This window comes from Lagopus muta, chromosome 13 (assembly GCF_023343835.1).
Source record: "Lagopus muta isolate bLagMut1 chromosome 13, bLagMut1 primary, whole genome shotgun sequence".
In the NCBI taxonomy this organism is placed as follows: Eukaryota; Metazoa; Chordata; class Aves; order Galliformes; family Phasianidae; genus Lagopus; species Lagopus muta.
In genome coordinates, this window is record NC_064445.1 from 13,215,540 (window position 1) to 13,234,329 (window position 18,790).

General features: G+C 44.7%; 1 protein-coding gene across 4 annotated transcripts in view; it reads right to left on the reverse strand.

Moving 5' to 3' along the window:
- Positions 1-18,790, reverse strand: part of PAK3 (p21 (RAC1) activated kinase 3) — a 154,445-nt gene that overhangs the window by 12,347 nt on the left and 123,308 nt on the right. For 3 of the 4 annotated variants that reach the window (XM_048959823.1, XM_048959822.1, XM_048959821.1), the window contains exons 3-9: positions 14,857-14,957; positions 12,238-12,282; positions 10,973-11,126; positions 9,180-9,217; positions 7,046-7,177; positions 5,890-6,052; positions 1,681-1,744 (exon numbers count right to left, since the gene is read on the reverse strand). In XM_048959823.1, coding sequence (XP_048815780.1) covers positions 1,681-1,744; positions 5,890-6,052; positions 7,046-7,177; positions 9,180-9,217; positions 10,973-11,126; positions 12,238-12,282; positions 14,857-14,957 — 697 coding nt within the window. The remainder of the gene's footprint in view (positions 1-1,680; positions 1,745-5,889; positions 6,053-7,045; positions 7,178-9,179; positions 9,218-10,972; positions 11,127-12,237; positions 12,283-14,856; positions 14,958-18,790) is intronic. The other variant, XM_048959824.1, reaches the window with a different exon arrangement.

Here is an 18,790-nt window from a genome sequence, read left to right on the forward strand (position 1 = left end):
ACCTCAGTTAACAACCTTGCACCCGCTCAGTGCTGCTACTGAAAAGCTGCTCACTTCCCTGCAGTGTAACACTGAGGGCCTAAATGCCAGCCCAGCTCCTTTACGGACTGTGGGACGAAGTACATTACTGAGTGCAGGCGCTGTTCTACTATCAAGAAGAAAAGTTATCGTAGATTATAAAAGCTACAGCAAGTCTTAAATAAAACCTTCATGCACAGCTGAAGTCCGAGAACAGGTGTTAAAACAGTCCCACATTCATGTGTTCACTGCAATAGCAATGAAGGTCTGAAAGACACCCAGCACAGGTCTAGCTATCTGCTAGGACTGCTGTTTCCATCTAACTCAACCCACAGCACTACCACAGCACACCAGCCCCCCTGTAAGGAGGGCATGCAACTTTCCGGCTGCACAACATCCCAGAGGAAACCTATCTCGATGTCCTTTCAGGGCCACTTGCCTTTCCACCAGTTGCTGAGGCACTTTTGTACAACCTCACTCCTAGCAGTGTCAAAACAAGACAGTGAGGACGACGGTCATTTTGTGACTGACAACAAGAATCTGTTCACATGTTCATTCTGAATCTCACTTCTTCAGCTGACACTTATCTTTGGATACTGGCATGGCTCTGAGTGTCCAGTGATATTTTTCCAAGTGATAATAAGAACCAAAACTCAGGTAGGAAGCAATCCAGAATCTCAGAAAGGGTTTTATGCAGTGAATGGAGAAGAAACACCTCCCCAGAAGTGTCCTATCAAATCAGATTTATCTACTGAAAAGCCTGACAGAAAAAGAGCATGAGCGTGCCTGACTTTTTTCAGTATGTATCAGCTGTAGGTCAGCAACTCTGAGATCAAACCTCACTGTGAAGGCAGAATGACACCTCCTGATGTCAGCAAGCAGCATTCTGCCATGCACAGGCAACAGCATGCTCCTGGTCTGACAGAAATGGCATTACATGCAGTTACAACACAGCCAAGGAAGAAAACCTGGATCAAGCAGGGAATCTGCCAATATTTGCAATGTGTCTCAGACATCTAGCTTGGGTGTTTCTCTTGTTCTTGCCTCCTCACATAGGCAGCATTGCAGATCAGTCCCAATTACAGTAAGTAAGGTTTCCAAGGAGAACAGCTCAGCAGATCATTTTTGATAGAGTCCCAAATCCTGCAGGATCTCAGCACTGTGCCATCAGGCAGGCAGTGAGCTTCCATGTGAAGTACACTGCACATCTACACCACCCTTACTACTGATTGTTTTTGTTTGTGTCTGTTTCAGTTTCTAAACTGTGTGGTTATTTGCTCAGTCAGAGTATTTTTATTAGTACTATATTTTAAAGAGTTATTGAGAGCTTTTATTCAGCTGACAAGTATCATTTGGTAAGTTGCTCCCTCACACAAGGAAGCAGATTTTTTTTCCTCCTTTCCCTAGTGTGGATTTATTATTCTAAAAGACGTGTGCTGCACACTTGAGGGACAGCAGATTCCCAGTCCCATTCCTTGCTGCAGCAAGGGGTCTTTGACAATTCCTTCTGGCCACAGTTAAAATACTGGTAAGAAGCAAGAGGCTGGAGAATCCAAACCCAGTGTCTGAGTGTGCTGGAGCTTGCCCTGGTTCCCACTTTGCTATTAGAGCAGCAAAATGCCCAGCCCATGTCTGTGTATAAGTTACCATGACTGGACTTACCCTTGGCCAATTTTTTCAAATCGAGTGTATTTCTTCTTAGGGTCTCCCACACTCACAATGCTCCCTGAAAGAAAGAAAAGATAAAAGATGTTCACTTGAAAATGGAGATACCACCTTCAGACAGATCAGAAATGCAGCCACACTGCCCAGGGCTGCCAGCTGCATGCGGGCTGTTGGGTAACAACAGCAAAGCAGGCAGCAGCACAGGCAGCCCCACAGAAACTGGCTTCCTACGGTCCTTTAGAGATTGCTCTGTGTGACAGAGAACTGACAGCACAGAAGAAAACTGATAGGAGATGGAAATCAGAAATGAGCAAGTATCAGTGCAAGTGCTTCTCTGTTTACAAACACTGATGAGATCTGAAATAACAGAGCCTTGCTTCCTTATAGACAAATACTCTGATTCTACAGAAGGTTTAATGCTCTCAAAGATTAAATGCCCCTAGGGTTCTGGAACCAATTGTTATAAACAGATGTCACTGTTAGAATAGAAAGCCTACAGTATAGTTTTTCCAGGTAGAAATCTTCTCAGCTTTTCAGTCATTTGCCAAAATTTTGGTCCCACCCTTTAAAAAAAGAGTACATCTTGTAACATTATTTTTTAGAAACTATGATCCTCATAATTGATTATTGGGTTAAGTTACAAAGGAGACCTTGCTTGTGCCGTTCTAACAGCTGCACTCCTTTCCTTCACTCTGATCCAGGCAACAAGCATCTGGTCTGACTCGGCAGTGCACAAATGCTGATCTTCACCATTAGGAGAGCCATGCTGCGTAAGGAGACCAGCAGTACTCCTCAGGAGCTGGCACTACAAGGACAGCTGCACCAACTAGATGCTGTGGTTGCACCAGGGCAGGTGCAGGATGCACAAAGCAGGGCAGGTGGGCTGCTGCCAGGGGCATGGGGCAGCCGAGGTCCAGAAGCAGTCTGGAGCATGTGTGCCACTGAAGGCACAACAACAACATGCACAGCTTGCTGGTTTCCTGCCCACTCAGAGATGTAGGCAGTGGGAAGGAGAGAATGCAATAATTTAGGATACTATGCTTGTACCAAGTGAAAGAGCCAAAATCTGATAAACTCAAACAAATCCGAAGGAGTAATTCAAAAACACTGTTGTTTTTTCTGGTCCAGTAGTTGCCAAAAATACAAATGGCAACACCTAAGCTGATGACCAAATGGAAATTCAAAACGAAAAGCAAAATAAAAACGGCATCAAGGCCATGCAAGAGAAGACAATCGTTTTTTCTTTATAATCAGCACAATGTAACCCGCATCCCTCGGGTGCAACTGCATTGCTTCTTCCACCTCAGTTACACTGACCTCAGTGTTGGGTTCCTTACTGCAGCTGAAGCACTCCTCAGAACAGGGTGCTCACAGACACAAGTGCTGCAGCAGAGGCAGGGACGTGCTGCTGCCCCTGCACACGACCTCCTCCTCACCTCCAACAGTCACAGCACCACCAGCTCTGTGTGGGCACCAGCAGCTGACCTGGGCTGTGCCATCCTTCCCAATAGGCAACCTATGCAGCAAGAGCTCACCCAGTGCCACCTTCCTGGTCTGCCCCACAACCAAGGTGGGACTCACCAAAACGTGCAACAGAAGGGGAAGCTTTTAGTCTGCTGCACAAAAATGGGCCCTCTCAGTGAACTCTCTCTTCAGCCAAGAGGAATATGATCGGGGGATTCTGAGTCTCCCTTTCTCTAACCAAAGGCAGGTAATAGGAAAAACCCTGTGTTGTCAGTGTCTGGTGAGGTGCTATTCTCAGCTAATGAATGGAACTACTTCCCCATCAGGACCAAGAGCAGAAGTTCATGGAAGTTTGTGTTAGAAAAGAATACAGAAAAAAAGACTGAAAAAAAAGACATTTTGAATAACCATTTTCCAAACTTACTACCGATTTTGCAGCTCAAACTTCTGCAGTTCAAAACCTGAGCGGCTGCTTCTGCCTGTTAATTGTTTGTGGCTGATTTCCTGTGACAGAGCCAACGTCTGTCCAATAGCACAGCACTGAAAGCAGCAGCCTGACTGCGTGCAGCTCCAGCTCAGAGGAGCACTCCCTGTGCTGGACCAAGACTAACACACTGACTACTGTGAGGTCTTTAAGAACTTTCTTTTATCAAGTCCTAAATTAAATGGATAAGAAAGCACAATTTGGCCACTTCTGTTTTATAACTGCAGCAGAACATATTCATGATTTCATTACAGAGAGTTTTGTTTGATCTTATCTCAATATTACAGGCTTTACTCCCTAGGAAAACGTGTAATGAAATTGTCTCTACAAAAGCCCAGCTTACTTCAAGCAGAGAAGAATTAGGAAAGCAATTTAAGATAAAAGAAGGCAGGGGACACCTTCATAAAAGAAGCATGAAATCAATTGCAGAGGAAGCCGGCAAGGTGAAGAAGTGCTGTGAGTTCAAAAGCAAACAAAAACCAACACAACACACATGCTTCGATGTAATCAGCCCAGGACTACTGCAAACCAGCACTGGCCACAATTTCAGATAGCTTCATAAAAGCAAAGAAAGATTTTCACTGCCCACATCTCAGTTTGCCCAAGGCAGATCTTCAGACCTTGTTCAACAATCAAATTCTTAAGAAAAAAAAATGAACTGTGAGAGCACGTAACACTTCAGAGGCATAACCTGCAGTAACTTAAGGGCTCAGCCTCCATTTGAGGTCCACAAGTGTCAATAAATAATACGCATGCTTACACTCAAGTATGCACGTGCCTGCAGATCTCATGGCAGAAGCCTGCCTCAAACAGCCTCAGGTGAAGGAGCTATATTCTCTCCCCTTATAAGCTGACATACCTGCAGGTGAACCTCCTGCTCTGGAATAAACACCTTAATTATTTAATTATCTCCCCAGCCAAAGCCATGGAACTTGTCCCGCCACCGCCCCCTACCGGCAGTGACATCCAGTCCTACGCAGTCCTGCAGGCACAAACACCCCAACACCAGCAGCACTCACAGCTAGGAAAGGCTTCAGCCTCTGCAGTGACATGCACCATTGGTGGCAGGGAAGGAATGTGTGACACCACGATTGGCTTTCGCAGCAATTAGCCTCCGAAGGATTACTGGGAAGAAGCCACAGCCAGACTGGGCATAATATTAACAGCTTTGGGATAAACACAGAGGGCAGGAGTCAATCCACTGACTGTGCTACCAGGTAGCAGGAGACACAGAATGAACTAAGGTATCTTATGAACCCAACAGGTTACTGTCTGATAACACAGAGCTGCAAGCTAGTATGTGCAAGAAGCTGATTAAATGGGTTGTGCTATAGAATCACTAAGAGCTTCATGTGTTTATATGATCCATGGAGGGCCTTAGGGACAACAGCTAGGATTCCAGTAGTAACTCACTGGGAATTAGCTATGTCACAGTGCCACAAAAATTGAGGAATACAAAGTGGGTACGCAGGAGGCTATAGCTCCTGAGAAACACCTGCAATGCAGTTTTACCTGGTCAGGTCACATGTGTGCCTCGTTGAAGCATCTTTATAAAGCTAAGAAATAAAATAAGGATTGCTATAAAGAAGTATTTTCTTCTGGGGTACACTGAAAACATCTGTTCTTCTCTATCCATGGTTCCTTCAAAGGAGTCCTCTGACTAAATGGGAATTCTTCTAACAGCAAGCTCAGAAACGATGGTAGAAATGATGGTAACCCCAGTAACTACATCACTAGAACATCCTGGGGAGGAGACCTAATGGAGGCTTGAAGGAATCTGCTTCATTCTGTAACTGTCTACAGGTTAACAAACAAACAAAAGCAACAACCAACAACACACACACAAAAAAAAACCCAACCAACAAATCCAAGAAATTTCTGCAAAATACATTGGCTCTGATGACTGGTGAGAAGTCAGGAATTTAAGATAATTTAGGAAGCCAAATATTCTTTTAACTTTGGGCATCAGCACACTAGAGTTCACTAGGACATTCACTAGGCCACAGCCTTCTGCTGAAGCAGAAATAATCTCCTCCTTAGCCTTCAGCACAGACAGAAGCTCAGGCAAATCCAACTCAGTCAGAGCTGCCCCTGGAGGCAGAAGGAATGCCCACAGTGTTCTCCCACTCCCTACAGGCACAGTAACAGTTTGAGTTGTGAGACCCAGTGGTACTGAACTGGAGATGAACGCTTCTCCATGTACTTGAGATACGCACACAGGACGCTGCTTTACCAGACAGGAAAAACAGAATACATACTCAGTTTCTCTAGGATCTCCTCATCTGTCATCTTGGATTTCTTCCGCTGCCGGTCTGTGTTTCTGTACAAAGTGTTTGTGTTGGAGTTTTCAGGCTGGGGAGTGGTGGCTTCTTTAGCTGGTGCTGGTGCAGCGACAGGTTCGATTACGGAGCGCGTGTAGATCTGTGACAATGAATAGTTCATGTCAAAAAGGTGACCTGCAGAGGTCCCCTGAAACCGTATTTCAAACAGGTGCCAGGAAGATGCTACCTGCCACATCCAGGGCTTAAAACGTTCATTTTCACTCTCCGCTTCTCTAAATGGATAAGGAAAAACAAAGGCTAGCTTTATGCAAGTTCAGGGTCAGGGCTCAATTTTCATTTATTTTCTGGAAGGTGACAAATGGTTAATTTACTGTGTTGACAGACTAGAGAAAAAGATGTATTGGGGTCTGAGAGCCTTGTTCCCTTCTGCTCATCTGTTTATGTGGGATACAAAATGACTGATCTAACGGAACTCTTAAAAATTTCAGGGATGGCACCAACATAGCACTGAAGGCAACAGTTTTGCAACAGAAATACTCAGCATTAGGAGTGGTTTCATCAGTTAGGACAGCTGCCTGAACAGAAACTGAGCATTTCCCTTTTCTCATTGCAACTGCTCAACTAACTTCTCATTGGTGATCTCAAGTTTTAAGTTCCACTAGGAACTGCATTCCAGTCCTTTAGACTTCTGCCTGCTCTTTACAATGCACACCTGGGTAGGATGCTTCTCACCAAACTTCTGTCATGCAAGAGTGCAACCCTAAGCAGTTTATTTAACTCCTTACATGTGGAGAGGGAGGGGTACCTCCAGGGGACAGTTCTACACGTCCCACAGGAGTGTGAAAGGCACCTGATGACCGCTCTCCCTACACAGGTCCTGTGGACCAACTTGTGCACTGTTACAGCAGTAGCACTGAACGACGCAGTGCTACCTCTTATCTGACACTAAGATAAAATTCACTGTTTTAATCAGCATCACAGGAAACTCCCAACTAGACAATTAAGCTCAAGCAGATCTCCTGGCATCAGTAGGTTGGGTGAAGCAGTAGCCCATGGCTGTACTGCAGCCCTCACCCACAAACACACAGCTCAGAATGGCACCGCAGCAGTGCTGCCCAAAGCCAGGACCTACTGATTTCGTGTGTTCAGGCCGCGGTGCAATAACAGGCGGAGGTTCGTTGTCATCTTCTTCTTCCTCATCTTCTTCATCCTCTTCTTCAGAAACCGATGGTGCTAACGGGGGTTCTGATGCTGTTTTTGTGCTCTGCAGACAGACAGTACCATGAGTAACAGCCACCACTGGGCACTGGGAGGTCTGGTAAGTATGAACAACTTCTGTCTGCTCAGATATCACCAACAGCCTCTGCATCCTTACAGCAAGGCCCACACCCTTCAGTCCACCACCACCACTTAAAGGTTAAAGGTTACCACGCTTTGTTAATTCTCCTCAGTGTTTTATATTTTCACTCTATACTTATTCATAGTGAACTACGTGTGGACTCCTGAACTGTGCCCAAACATCACTGGAGCAATAAATTACATGAAAACAGCTAAAACATTCCCATCAGTTTTCTCAAAGTCTGGTTTTACCAAAAGTAATGTTTGAATGTATCACTAGAAACCCCACCTGGCTACTAGTTAATTGCTTTGGCATTGCAAAAATGGTAGCAGTTAATTAAGTTAACAGGTGTCTGCTGGCTAGGTTAATTAACACACTTCAACACGCAAAGCCTCCCACATTGTCTTGCCAGGAATTTTATTTTGCAGGGAAAGGCTGCTTGTTTCTCTTTTATTTCACCCCTGGGGTGGTCATATTGCATGCTTTCACAGAGCCAAATTTCCCTGTTTAGCAGCTCCTTTTTCGCTATTGTCCTCCTTCCCTAATCATAAGGCAGCAAACAGATTCCCCACTACCTCTGCCTCGCTTTGCCCTGCAGGCAGCAGGAGCCCCTCGCCATACCTGTGCTATGCCTGGCAACACACACAGCGTGCTCCATGAGACCCTGCTCCAGCACCAGCCTTTTAATGGTAAAGGGAGAAAAAGGCCACCAATATGGCCTGTATAAGTAGAGACTGATACATAAGATATTCTAAACACTGGTTTAAAGAGCAGTGTTAAAGGTGTATGGCACTGTCATATATTAAATCTGCGTATCTCCTTCTGTACATCATGAGCGGTTTGCCTACATGGGGAAAAGATGATCTAGGAAAAAATAAGGAAGGGAATAATCACATTTCTGTTCTGTTCAACTCTTATTAACTACTTTTTCCACTGGGCTCCACGTTTGGTCTGACAGAACTGAACTGTGCAGCTAGAACATATACAATGTCATATTACTTAATGCCAGAGCCCCATTAAGGAGTGAAATGAAATTACAGTGACTGCAAGGGCTGCTCGCTCCTGTCGGAGCAGTTTGCTCTGCAGGACAGCATGAGCCCACATGCTGCCCATGGGCACCTCCCCAGGGCTGAGCCCCAGCAAAGACTGGAGCACTGCAGCACCTTCTGGATGCCACAGATGGGGACAGATACTTGGAAGGCCCCACAGTGCCCCCATGGGACCTGAATTGCCTTTAGAAGTTTTGTTCTATGAAAGAGGCATCAACTGAAAAGCAACAATAACAAATAAAGTAAACAAAGATGATTTTCATTTAATTCTACACCGTCTCTGCTGTGTAATCACAGATCTAAAATTATGTTGCTTAGCACTCGAAAATAAAGGCCAGATTCCCACTCAATCATTTGCTATTTAAAGCAGCAACATTAACACTAATAAATCTGGTCAATATTAATGCGAATGTCATGAGTACATCTTTGGGATTGCTATGGCAATTCAGTATTAATTAGAGTGAATCATTACTTAAAACTTTCTTTCAATGGCTCCAGTGAGTTACATATCAATTATAACCTTATTCATATTCAGCTACATAACCAGCTGCACTGAGGATAAATCATGAAGTTTAATAGAAACGAACTGTAAGTTGCTAAAGCTATATTAAAATGGGCTAATTAGACAGTACTGCATATTGTTGTGAATTATATATTCCACCACGGCTAAGAACAGTAAGCAATCTTCTGGCTGCAAACCCAGACTTTCATATGTAGGAAAGTTCTTAAAGGGAAAATTAGAAGATTGGTGCTCTGGGAGACACTGAGCTGGTACCTCCCTGCAGCCCACCAGGCCAGCACGACCTCACGGAAGGCAAAGTTCACTGCCTGCTCTGCAGCCAAGCACTACAGAAGGAAAAGGTGACATTCACACTCACCGAAGGATGAGCTTCTATGTATCCATGGGCACTTTTATCTGCAATGTGTAGGGAAAGCAACACGGTTACAAAGCAGTATCTGCTATGGGGAATCCCACACAGCAGTATATTCAAACTGACACTGTTTTTCTTTCACAACATCCTTGCAGTAGCAAGAGTGATTTCACAAAGAAAGCAAAGTAACAATATAGCAGGGTGTTGGTTTTTTTTTCCTCTGTTCCTCCAGTCTGCTGCCGGCTTTGCCAGTAAATAAAATACAAAGAAAAATGGTTAAAAAAAAAAAAAAAAAGAAATGCAAGTTGTTCTTTAACATCCAATGCTTCTGTTCCCCCGAGAGCTGTTTGTTTAATAAGCTGCACGCAGTGATGCTCTCTGGCTTGCTAAGTGTACAACCCCCCAGGGGTTCTGGGGAGCCCCATGGTTTGGGCACTTTATTGCAACTCAGTGCAGTAACAGCTCTGTCAAGATGTTAAGTCCTACTTTCAATGCTGAACACAGATACACTCCTCCCTCATACTGTGGATAATGTTGAGTTTGGGAGCAAACACTAATTATTGTGAATTCAGCACTCAGCACAGAAGCACTTGCTACCTTAATGGACATTAAGTGTCGAGACAGACAGTTAAATTCTTCAATTATGAACCTTAGGAAAAAGATGCTTTCCCTACAAACAATGGCAAATATTAACACCTTCTGGAAAGGACTGCACAGTTTTTAGAAGGAGCTCAGAGCTGCTGCCCCACTCTGCGTTTTGGAGGTTGTATGGGTTGAACCAGCAAAGGGAGGAAATGAGAGACCCTGCTGCCAGACTTCTACAAGGAGGATTTGAACGGCTGCAGGTTAAGTATGCAATGCTGCTGGAGGCAGACAGCCCCTCATTAGCTGAACCTGTCAACACAGGCTTTACCACAGTAAATGTACCTTGCTGATATTTTCATTTTGAATGTGTCTCACTTATTAAGAAACAGCAGAACACATCAACACAGAACTCAGATACACTGCTTTTAGGAAATCCTCTGCTTTTTTTTGCTGGATTTATAGCAAGCCAGTGCTTGTTAAGCAAAATGAAAAAAATAGGCCAAAGGAAACAAAAAAAGAGTGAACTACAGCACAGACTTGCTCTTGCTTTCTTGTTTTTGCAGTGCTGTACTACAATTTTGCAGACTGTACACAACCAAGAGAAAAAATGACACCAATGTCTGCAGGCTTTAGCAAGGTAATGCCTAGCTCATGAGGATCTTCCTGGAATGCTGCAGAGGTTGCAGAGGCTCTGGACATCATTACTGCCTTCCTTCTTCTCCCCTGTGGCCAGAGCCCGTTTTGGGCTCCACTACAGCAGCCATTTGGAGTTTCTTTGTGCATTTACAGGTAGCAGCCTTATCTTCTCTATAAAAGTATCTCATGTAAAAAGCTTTAAAATTCTTCATAAAATAACACAAAAATTCCTCAGAGTTCATTGCTCTTAGGTGCCAACAGTAACTGATGGACTGAACAGACATCCTTTGTACCCCAAACTGAGAAGAAAGAAGGATGCAAAGAAGAAACAAAACAAAAGTAAACAATTTTTGGCCACAAATGCCTGTGATGGCAGCAACCGCTCCATCTGGTGTCTTATTTAGTTCCCAAAACGAGAAGTCAGAGTATCAATGACAGTCAGAGGACAAAAGGGCAAATGAACTCATCTCACACGTGGAGCATCCCACAGTGCCATTTTCTGAGGTTGACTGTTGACCACTGGACATTCTAGAACTTCAGCTGGACGTCCCCTTTTTTGCAGCAAGATGTTCACTTACCTCCTGACGTAAAGCTCATGTATTTCTGGTTGTTAACTGTTTCTTTGGAATCATAAAATTTGAGGACATCTAGAACTGCTTGAGGATTCTTCTTCTGCTCTAGTTTTGTTATGTTGGAGGTCTGTAGTAGCCTGGCCCACTGCTCTGGAATGCCCTGCAGATGTCAAGTGGAAAGAACGTGAATTGAGAGCATACTACAGCTGCAGTTGTACAGATCTTTACCAAGATCCCATGCTACCTGTAAGATTACTTTCAGAAATTCTGATTGATGCTTTACAATTAAAATTAGAAGCATATACAGTAGATGCAATCATTCTCTTCTCTATCAAAATACAGAGCTAAAACCAGGATCCGACTTTAAAAAGAAAAGAAAGTTATGATTGTGATAGGAAAAAAAGTGCATGAATCTCATCTTTCAATCAACATTGCTCTTCCATGGAATAATGATTTGAGGATTAGCTTGTTTTCCTGGTGATTCAGTGCAGACATGACAAGACTATTCTATATTTGTGGACAACGCCGTGTATTTTAGGAGCTTTACACTGGATTTTTAATGCTTAATAATGCAAACACATGGCTGAAATGATCACTGCTGCCTGATCAAAAGGTAAACCCCACCCTGACAATAATTTTCAGCACATCAGATATCACAGAGAGGTTAAGCCTCTGCATTTAAATTCTCAAAATTGTAACACTGAGTTGTACCGCAGCTGCTGCTGCAAAGGATGCCTCTTTTTTGAGCTCCTGCAGTGTTTTAAGTTGTCCACTGTAGAAATGCAGAAATTCAGGATGCAGGCTGAGTGCCAATGCCTCGTATGCAATCTCAAACAGCTAACAAGGAAGGCATTTGAAAATTGATCTGAACGCTGAAAGCTGCAGCTCTGCATTGGAATCGTATTAACAAAAGATTGCTTTAAATATCCAGTATAATTTCCTAAATTTGAGAGCCTGTAATTTTCCCCATTTACTGCACGGCTACCATCTACCAGCAAACTGTAGGGCCTAGGAATGGAACACTGCACCTGAAGTGCATTTAAGCTTAACCCTTGGTGCCACCCCAACAAGAGACAAACATTTCAATACAGCTTCTTCCTAAGTTCTCTGCAAAACAATGTGTGACATGGGCCTCCAGAGTTTGGGATTAATGAAAAAAGTGGGATAAGCCAAGCAACAAATCTACTGCACACACATCGACCTGCTGCTGCAGTGCTATGACATCTCAAAGAAGCACTTTGATGCAAGCTTCTTTTGGGCCTGTGACGCACCTCTGGGAGCTTCCCTGTGCACATCTGTGAGCCATAGAGATCTGGCTGTAATGGACGTAAATAAAGAAAGAAAAGAAAGTTAAAACAGAATGTGGGACAACTTAGAAGGTGGTAGGAGGTGAAACCAGTGGGCCAAAGTGGGGAAAGTCCCATCTAAAATGGGAGCTCTGAGGCAGATATCAAATAGACTGGGTGGTGGACAGGCTACAGGAAGACAGGCTTAGGAGAACAGAAAAATCACAATCATTGCAAAGTTTGGAAGCATTATTTCCCCTCTTTTCTTTTTCATACCAGTTTTTCTCTCCCTTATAAAAAACACATCGCTGAGGATCAACAGCAAGTGACTGGAAAAATTAGTCAGGATTTCATTCTTAAAAATTTTTATAATGCAAAAAGATAAATATCCAGGCTTCTGCTGATTGTCCAGTTCATAAAGCAATTCGGAATGGCTCTACACATCCAAAATGCTTCTCCAGCCCCAACATCACAACAGGCCAGAGCATGAGTCAACAGAGTGCCATGGAGAAAGCAGCCATGGGATCACATCCAGATTTGACACCGGGAGGCTGTGTGCTGTCATAACCCAAATGATCAGCAAGTGCCACACAAAAATGAGGCAATTCAAAAGAAAAGCTTTATTAGAGGAACAGTGTTCAACTTCGTTGGGTCTACACCACACCTTTCTCCCACTTGCTAATATTGGAACATGTTTTGTTCTAGAATGGGGATCAGGAAACCATTTCAAAAATGAATGCCTCACAGAACTCACACCAAAGCCTTGCAAACCACGCTTCTTCCTCCATTCAGAAAATGTTTCTTCAAAATAGATCAATAAGACGCTCCAGAAGCATGCTTCCACCCAACAGCTTCAAGCCAATTTTATTTGGAACTTTCAGTCCTATTTCTTAGCAAATGTGGTTGCCCCAAGCACGGTGAAATGGACATATGATATACATATATGTTCAGGAGCAACAACACAGCTTGATGCTCAAACCTGAAAGCCAAAGCTTCGGAGCCCATGCAGGTGTTCCCAGCTTTGACTGGAGATGCAGCTCTGGGGAATCAGGGAATGCAGTGGAGGGTGACTGCTGGCTGTTAGCAAATGGCTCAATGCACTGCACAACCAGCAGAGCAAACACACACAGTCATCATTTGAAACAAACAAACAGAAACACAAAAGCAAGCAAACAAAAGAAACCATACATTCACACGCTTACTGCACATTCCCATGGCACTTCCAAACTCCTGAAGGAGACAGTGTGATCACCAGACAGCGAGACACTTCAGCTGACACGGCTCATGGCAGCCCCTTTGGTAGGACTGCCCAGCTGATACACCAGTTGTACGCAGGCTGGGACAAATCAAACATGCCCTGTGTGACATGAAATGCAGCACTTGCATACAGAGACCCTGCAGAGGCCGACACAAGTTCCTAACAGAGCCGTGCCCTTGCTGGCTGACACTTTGCTCTGCTTGGACTGCAGGATGAGACCTGTGCTGGCAAGCTGCATGGGAGGAGTCACTATTCCTTTGGCTGTAAGAAGTGTTTACAAGTGACATCTGTTTTAAAAAAGCCGATTAACTATTCTACATATTTTAACTGTAATTGTGTTTCTTAATTACAAGAATAGTTCAGTTTCACTCCTTTGAAGGCAAGCTACCGTTAAGTTTTCTTTTTGTTTTTTCCTTTTACTGCTGCTAATGCTGCTGCAGTGTACAGAAACCCTCTGGCCTTTGGGAATGTTTCTGGTAAACAGAAGTGGCACTAAAAGTAAAAAAGTGATCAATAAATTCCAGAAATCAGCTGTACTTTGTCCGGGAAGATGATCTGTCCCATCCTGTGTGGTGTATGCAGCACACACACCAGTGTGACATACAGTGACAACGCGGTCCGACCACTCAGCTCACAGGGTGCTGCTGATGGCACACACAACTGCTCGTGTTTCCTCGCACCTCCACAGCTCAATCAAATGTAAACTCACTGCCATCCTCACTTCGCTGACAAATGGTTTCAGCACCAGGCAACAATCTGAGAGAAAATGCTTTGAAGTCCCCTGCAGACTTCAAGGAGCTTCTATCAGACTCGTTTTTCCCAGTGCTTCATGTACTTTCTGATGTAAGTAGAGCAAGCTGACTGCTACTTTATTAGCACAGAAATGCATCTGAGCACCTAACCCATGGATGTATTTTGAAGATTACGGGATTAAAATGAATGGACAACATTGCCACTTCCTGAGCACCTCCAAGAGCTGTCTGCAGAGCGGCTGGACTTCGCACACTGGGGCTGACTGTCTGCAGAGAGACACACTATGCACTATGTGTGGGGTTTTTCAATGCTTTTCTAAGGACTGAATAACCAAGCCCTGTAGCAGCTGGTGGGACTGACAGAAGTGCACACCTGTGCTCTTCCTAGCTTTCATTTTCCGCAAACATTGCCAATAATCCTTGGGGAAAAAGCAGCCTGAATCAGAAGCAGAACACTCCAAGCCCTAAGCTCAACCAATAAAGGTCTCTCTTTGCAGCCTGGCTGCTGTCATCTGTAGTTTCTGGCAACAGGCAGCTATTTTACCATAAAGGAACTGGAAGTTTTAATAAATATGCAACCCAGCAGTAACTTACTGTGAATTCTCCAGTGACGGCATCAAACCCCACATGAATCGTGTGTTCAAAGTCTGAAGGAAGAGAGATCTCAGGGCGTTCTTTCTCTTTCTTCTTATTGGCTAGAAGCAAAGTGTTAACAAGCACTTATTTTCTGCACAGCTTTTTACTTCAGAAGTTTCACAATCACGTGCACTCAAAACAGTATTTTATGTGTGAAAAACAGTTCAGAGTTTATCTTACTCGACCACGAGACCCAAGTTAATGCAATACCAGCCTGTCAGCCCTTGTCTTGAGAAGGTCTAGAAGGTGATATATCTGATTTTGTTTTTTTTCCAAGAGGTTGCCAAAGCATGGGGCTGTAAGGTCATGGAGTCACCTTCTTAGGTCACCTCTGAGCACTATGGATTCTATTATCAGTTCTTTTCTTCACTGGAGTTTTCATCTCTAGCCACTACATTCCTACTCTCTGGGTTCTGCAGAAGTGAAGAACCCAGGATGTGCACAGTGCCTGTTTGTACGAGTTTGTCTTCTCCAGCATGCTGTGAATCCATCAGAATCAGCCAAATCAGAGAGGAAAGGATATGAAGATAACCAGTCCCTGCAAGGTTCAATGAAAGCAGGCAGCTCAGAAGGAGATGAAGGCCCTGCTCCTGCTCCTCACTCAAGCAGAAGACTGACACAGCAGCTTTTCCTGCATAAGGAACCACAGCATCTGCACAGCAACAAGATTCCATAAATGCCACTGGAAAAGCTTCATTTGAGCTTACAACTAACTATAGATATATATCCATAAAAGTCAGGTTTCAAGGAATATAAACATATTTTTGAAGCCTGTTGGCCAGCCTTCACAGACTGGGAAGTACCTTACTGAGGGAAACAGACCTGGAAGCCAGTCAGCCCACACATTTCTCCTCTCTTCCTTATCTAATACCTTATGGGAACAACATCCCTTATGGTCATCCACCTCCTTTGCTTTCAATACCAGCAAACCTCCCTTCAGCCCAGCTGCTGAAGAAAGCTGACAAAGAACAAGCAGAAGAAAGACTGAGAGGCTGCACTGAGAATCCACGTGCAACAGTGACAGGCCTGGGCAACAGCAACGCTGGCTCTGAACTTCTCCCAAACACACAGATGAAGGCAGCACAAACCTGTGCTCAGACCCCAGCCTGCTGGCAGGCACTGAGCTTCTGGCTTGCCAAGCACCTTCTCTGCTGTGGGTGAACATAACTGCGGAGATCTTTGCTGGGTCCCTTCGTGCCAGGGGCAGATTGCACACAGCTGAAGGGCAATGCCACGCTACCCAATGTGTTCATTGTTTCAGTGAGAAGTTACGTGCCCACAGCTGGAGCAGAGCAAATATCATGGTGCTCACTTGCAGAATGTGAAAGTTATTAACGCGAACTCAGAAAGCTGAACACAAAGCTCACACTGAATGAAAATAAATAAATCACATCAACTCGTGTCACTACATTGAGTTATCTACACCTTAGCATCCCACCTCTCCTCTGCTGCCCCTCCTACCACCCCCTGCCCACCTGGTGACATGCCCTCATCACACTCTGTTGTGCTGATGTGACTTCACACTAATGACTGTGAGAGCCCCCGAGCCAGGCAGGTTTGTGCTGTGCTCACCACAAGTACTCCATCAGGATCTCTAAATGCCACCACGTCACCACGATTAAGGGCAATATGAAAGCGTATATGTGTGTCATAGTGACACATCAGCAGGACAGAAAGGAGCAGTTGCTCAGTTCCCATCTTCACCTTTCACACTCCTTGTTGCGGCGCTGCTGACAGCCATGCTACACACGTTACAGCTGCATGAAGAGTTTGTTCCTTATCTCAGACTCCAGCTTCCCTTCCTACCAACATCAGCCAGGACTCAGCTTTGTAAAACCCACCTTGTGGTGCACTGCCCTTCTAACATAAAGCAATTCTCTGCTCATGGACATACAATCACCACTCTGCTGTGTCCCACTACTATACCTGCCCACTTGCTGAGCATCTCACCCCTGGGCTGTACCATCACCCCTCACGTCTGCTTTGCTCACAGGTAGCACAGCTTCACGGAGCAAATCAGTGTAAGTAATGTTTTATCTAACAAGAAAGGAAAGCTCTCTTCGCCCATTTTTCTTCTTCTACCTTACAGCCTCATTTAGAGGAAGATACGCTGCTCTTCCTAATTAAAGTCCTTAGGATGTTTCTAATCCTTCCTCTGCACTGTTGCATTTATCCTCATTAAATAATTTAACGTCACCTTTCATCTGTACTGCAAGCTCCTCCACAATGTTAATTGATGAATTATTTTCATTTGACATTCAGTAACGATAGCAGCAATATATCACATATAACATAAAGGCTTTTAACCTTCTTTTATCTCAAAGGTGTTGTTGCTTTAATTTCCAGGATAAATGTTGCCAGTTGGAAGACGTCACTTTTGTTCAGCATATATAATTTTTCATTGTAGATAACAAAACTGGCTACTCCTACCTCATCCACTGGCAAGCACATGCAGGGAAATCTGGATTTAAAAGGCCAAACTCAGTTTAAAGCAACAGCCAAAGGCATTACAGGAAGTGCTCCTCAGGAGCAGCACTCCCACAGAGGACATGCATCCCAGCTCCTTCCCATGGTCTGCTCCTGCTTCAAAACCAGACTGCACACATACTGCCTATGCTCCAAACACCAACATGGCATCAACCAGATACAGAATGAGGATTCTTCTTGCACCACTGTCTATCTCCTTCACTACCTGAAAGCTCTGACACTTCTGTCTGTGCCCTGCAACCCACACTGCTCCTGTTTTATGTAAGCTGGCAAAACAATACAATGAGGCATGAATACTTTGGAGCAGGGACTGTTTGGATTCAAGGGTTCCATACTGCATTTTATTTTCTTGTAATTGCCCCCCACACTGCGGTGCTGATGCAGAGCAGTTAGCCACAAGGGCCCACCCACACTGCCTCAGCAACTATTAGATGGGAAGAGAACAAGCAAAGAGTGCTGTCTTCCACAGGCTGCATCATCATCTGTATTATTATTATTACTCTAAAAGAACAGTTGTTCAGCAGAGAAGCGTGAGTCAGCTGAGCAGCAGCCTTCCTCCAGAGAGGAGAAGACTGACCTCACGCCATGCCCTCCTGTTTGCTCGCCTCCTCATCCTGCCCTGCTTCTTCTTTCATCCCCTCTCCTGCAAGCCTGCTCTTTTTCCCTTCTCCTGCTTGCTGCTCTCCTCACGTCCAAGTCCAGCACCATATCCTGTTATTTCTTCCCTCTTCCCTGGATCCAGGAGCATCCAGAAAACTTAAAGTCAGACTCCATTTCCATCTGCAGGTAAGCACTAGAAGTGACAGCATTCACTGCAGCTCTTGAGCTACAAGGAGGCTGTGAGCCATGGGGATCTGCTGCCTACACTGTTCTTTAGCTTCAATATCCTGTAGGGCCTCTGTGGAGCCACCAGTTCAGGCACAGTGTTGATTTATTGCCCAGCACAGTAACTAAGGTAGCTTAGCCAACACAAAGCAAGGACGTATTCAAACAGTTGGAAGAGCACAAGTCAGCTCTTCCTGCTCTCAGTTCTCCTGAGGAAACAGCTCTCAGCTGAAAGAAAAAGCTAACGCTGTGAACTCCACTACAGCTCCCACCACTGCATTACAGGGAAGAGCCAACTTCACGCTTTCATAGGGTTATGGGGAGTGGGTTTCACGCCCATGTGATGCTGGAAAGGTGTTTCAGTACCTCTGTCTTGGCTTCCTCAGCCTCCATTTCCTGGGGACACTTTCCTCAGGATGGGACAAGAGGAGCTGGGCCAAGGCACACAGGTCACGTGCTCTGGGATGTGGCTATGAAAGCACAGAGGGCCCTACAGACATCAGCAGCTTACCAAAGCAAGGCCTTAAACGCAGAAGTGCTCAAACCACAACTGAATACCAAGACACTGCACTGCTAGCAT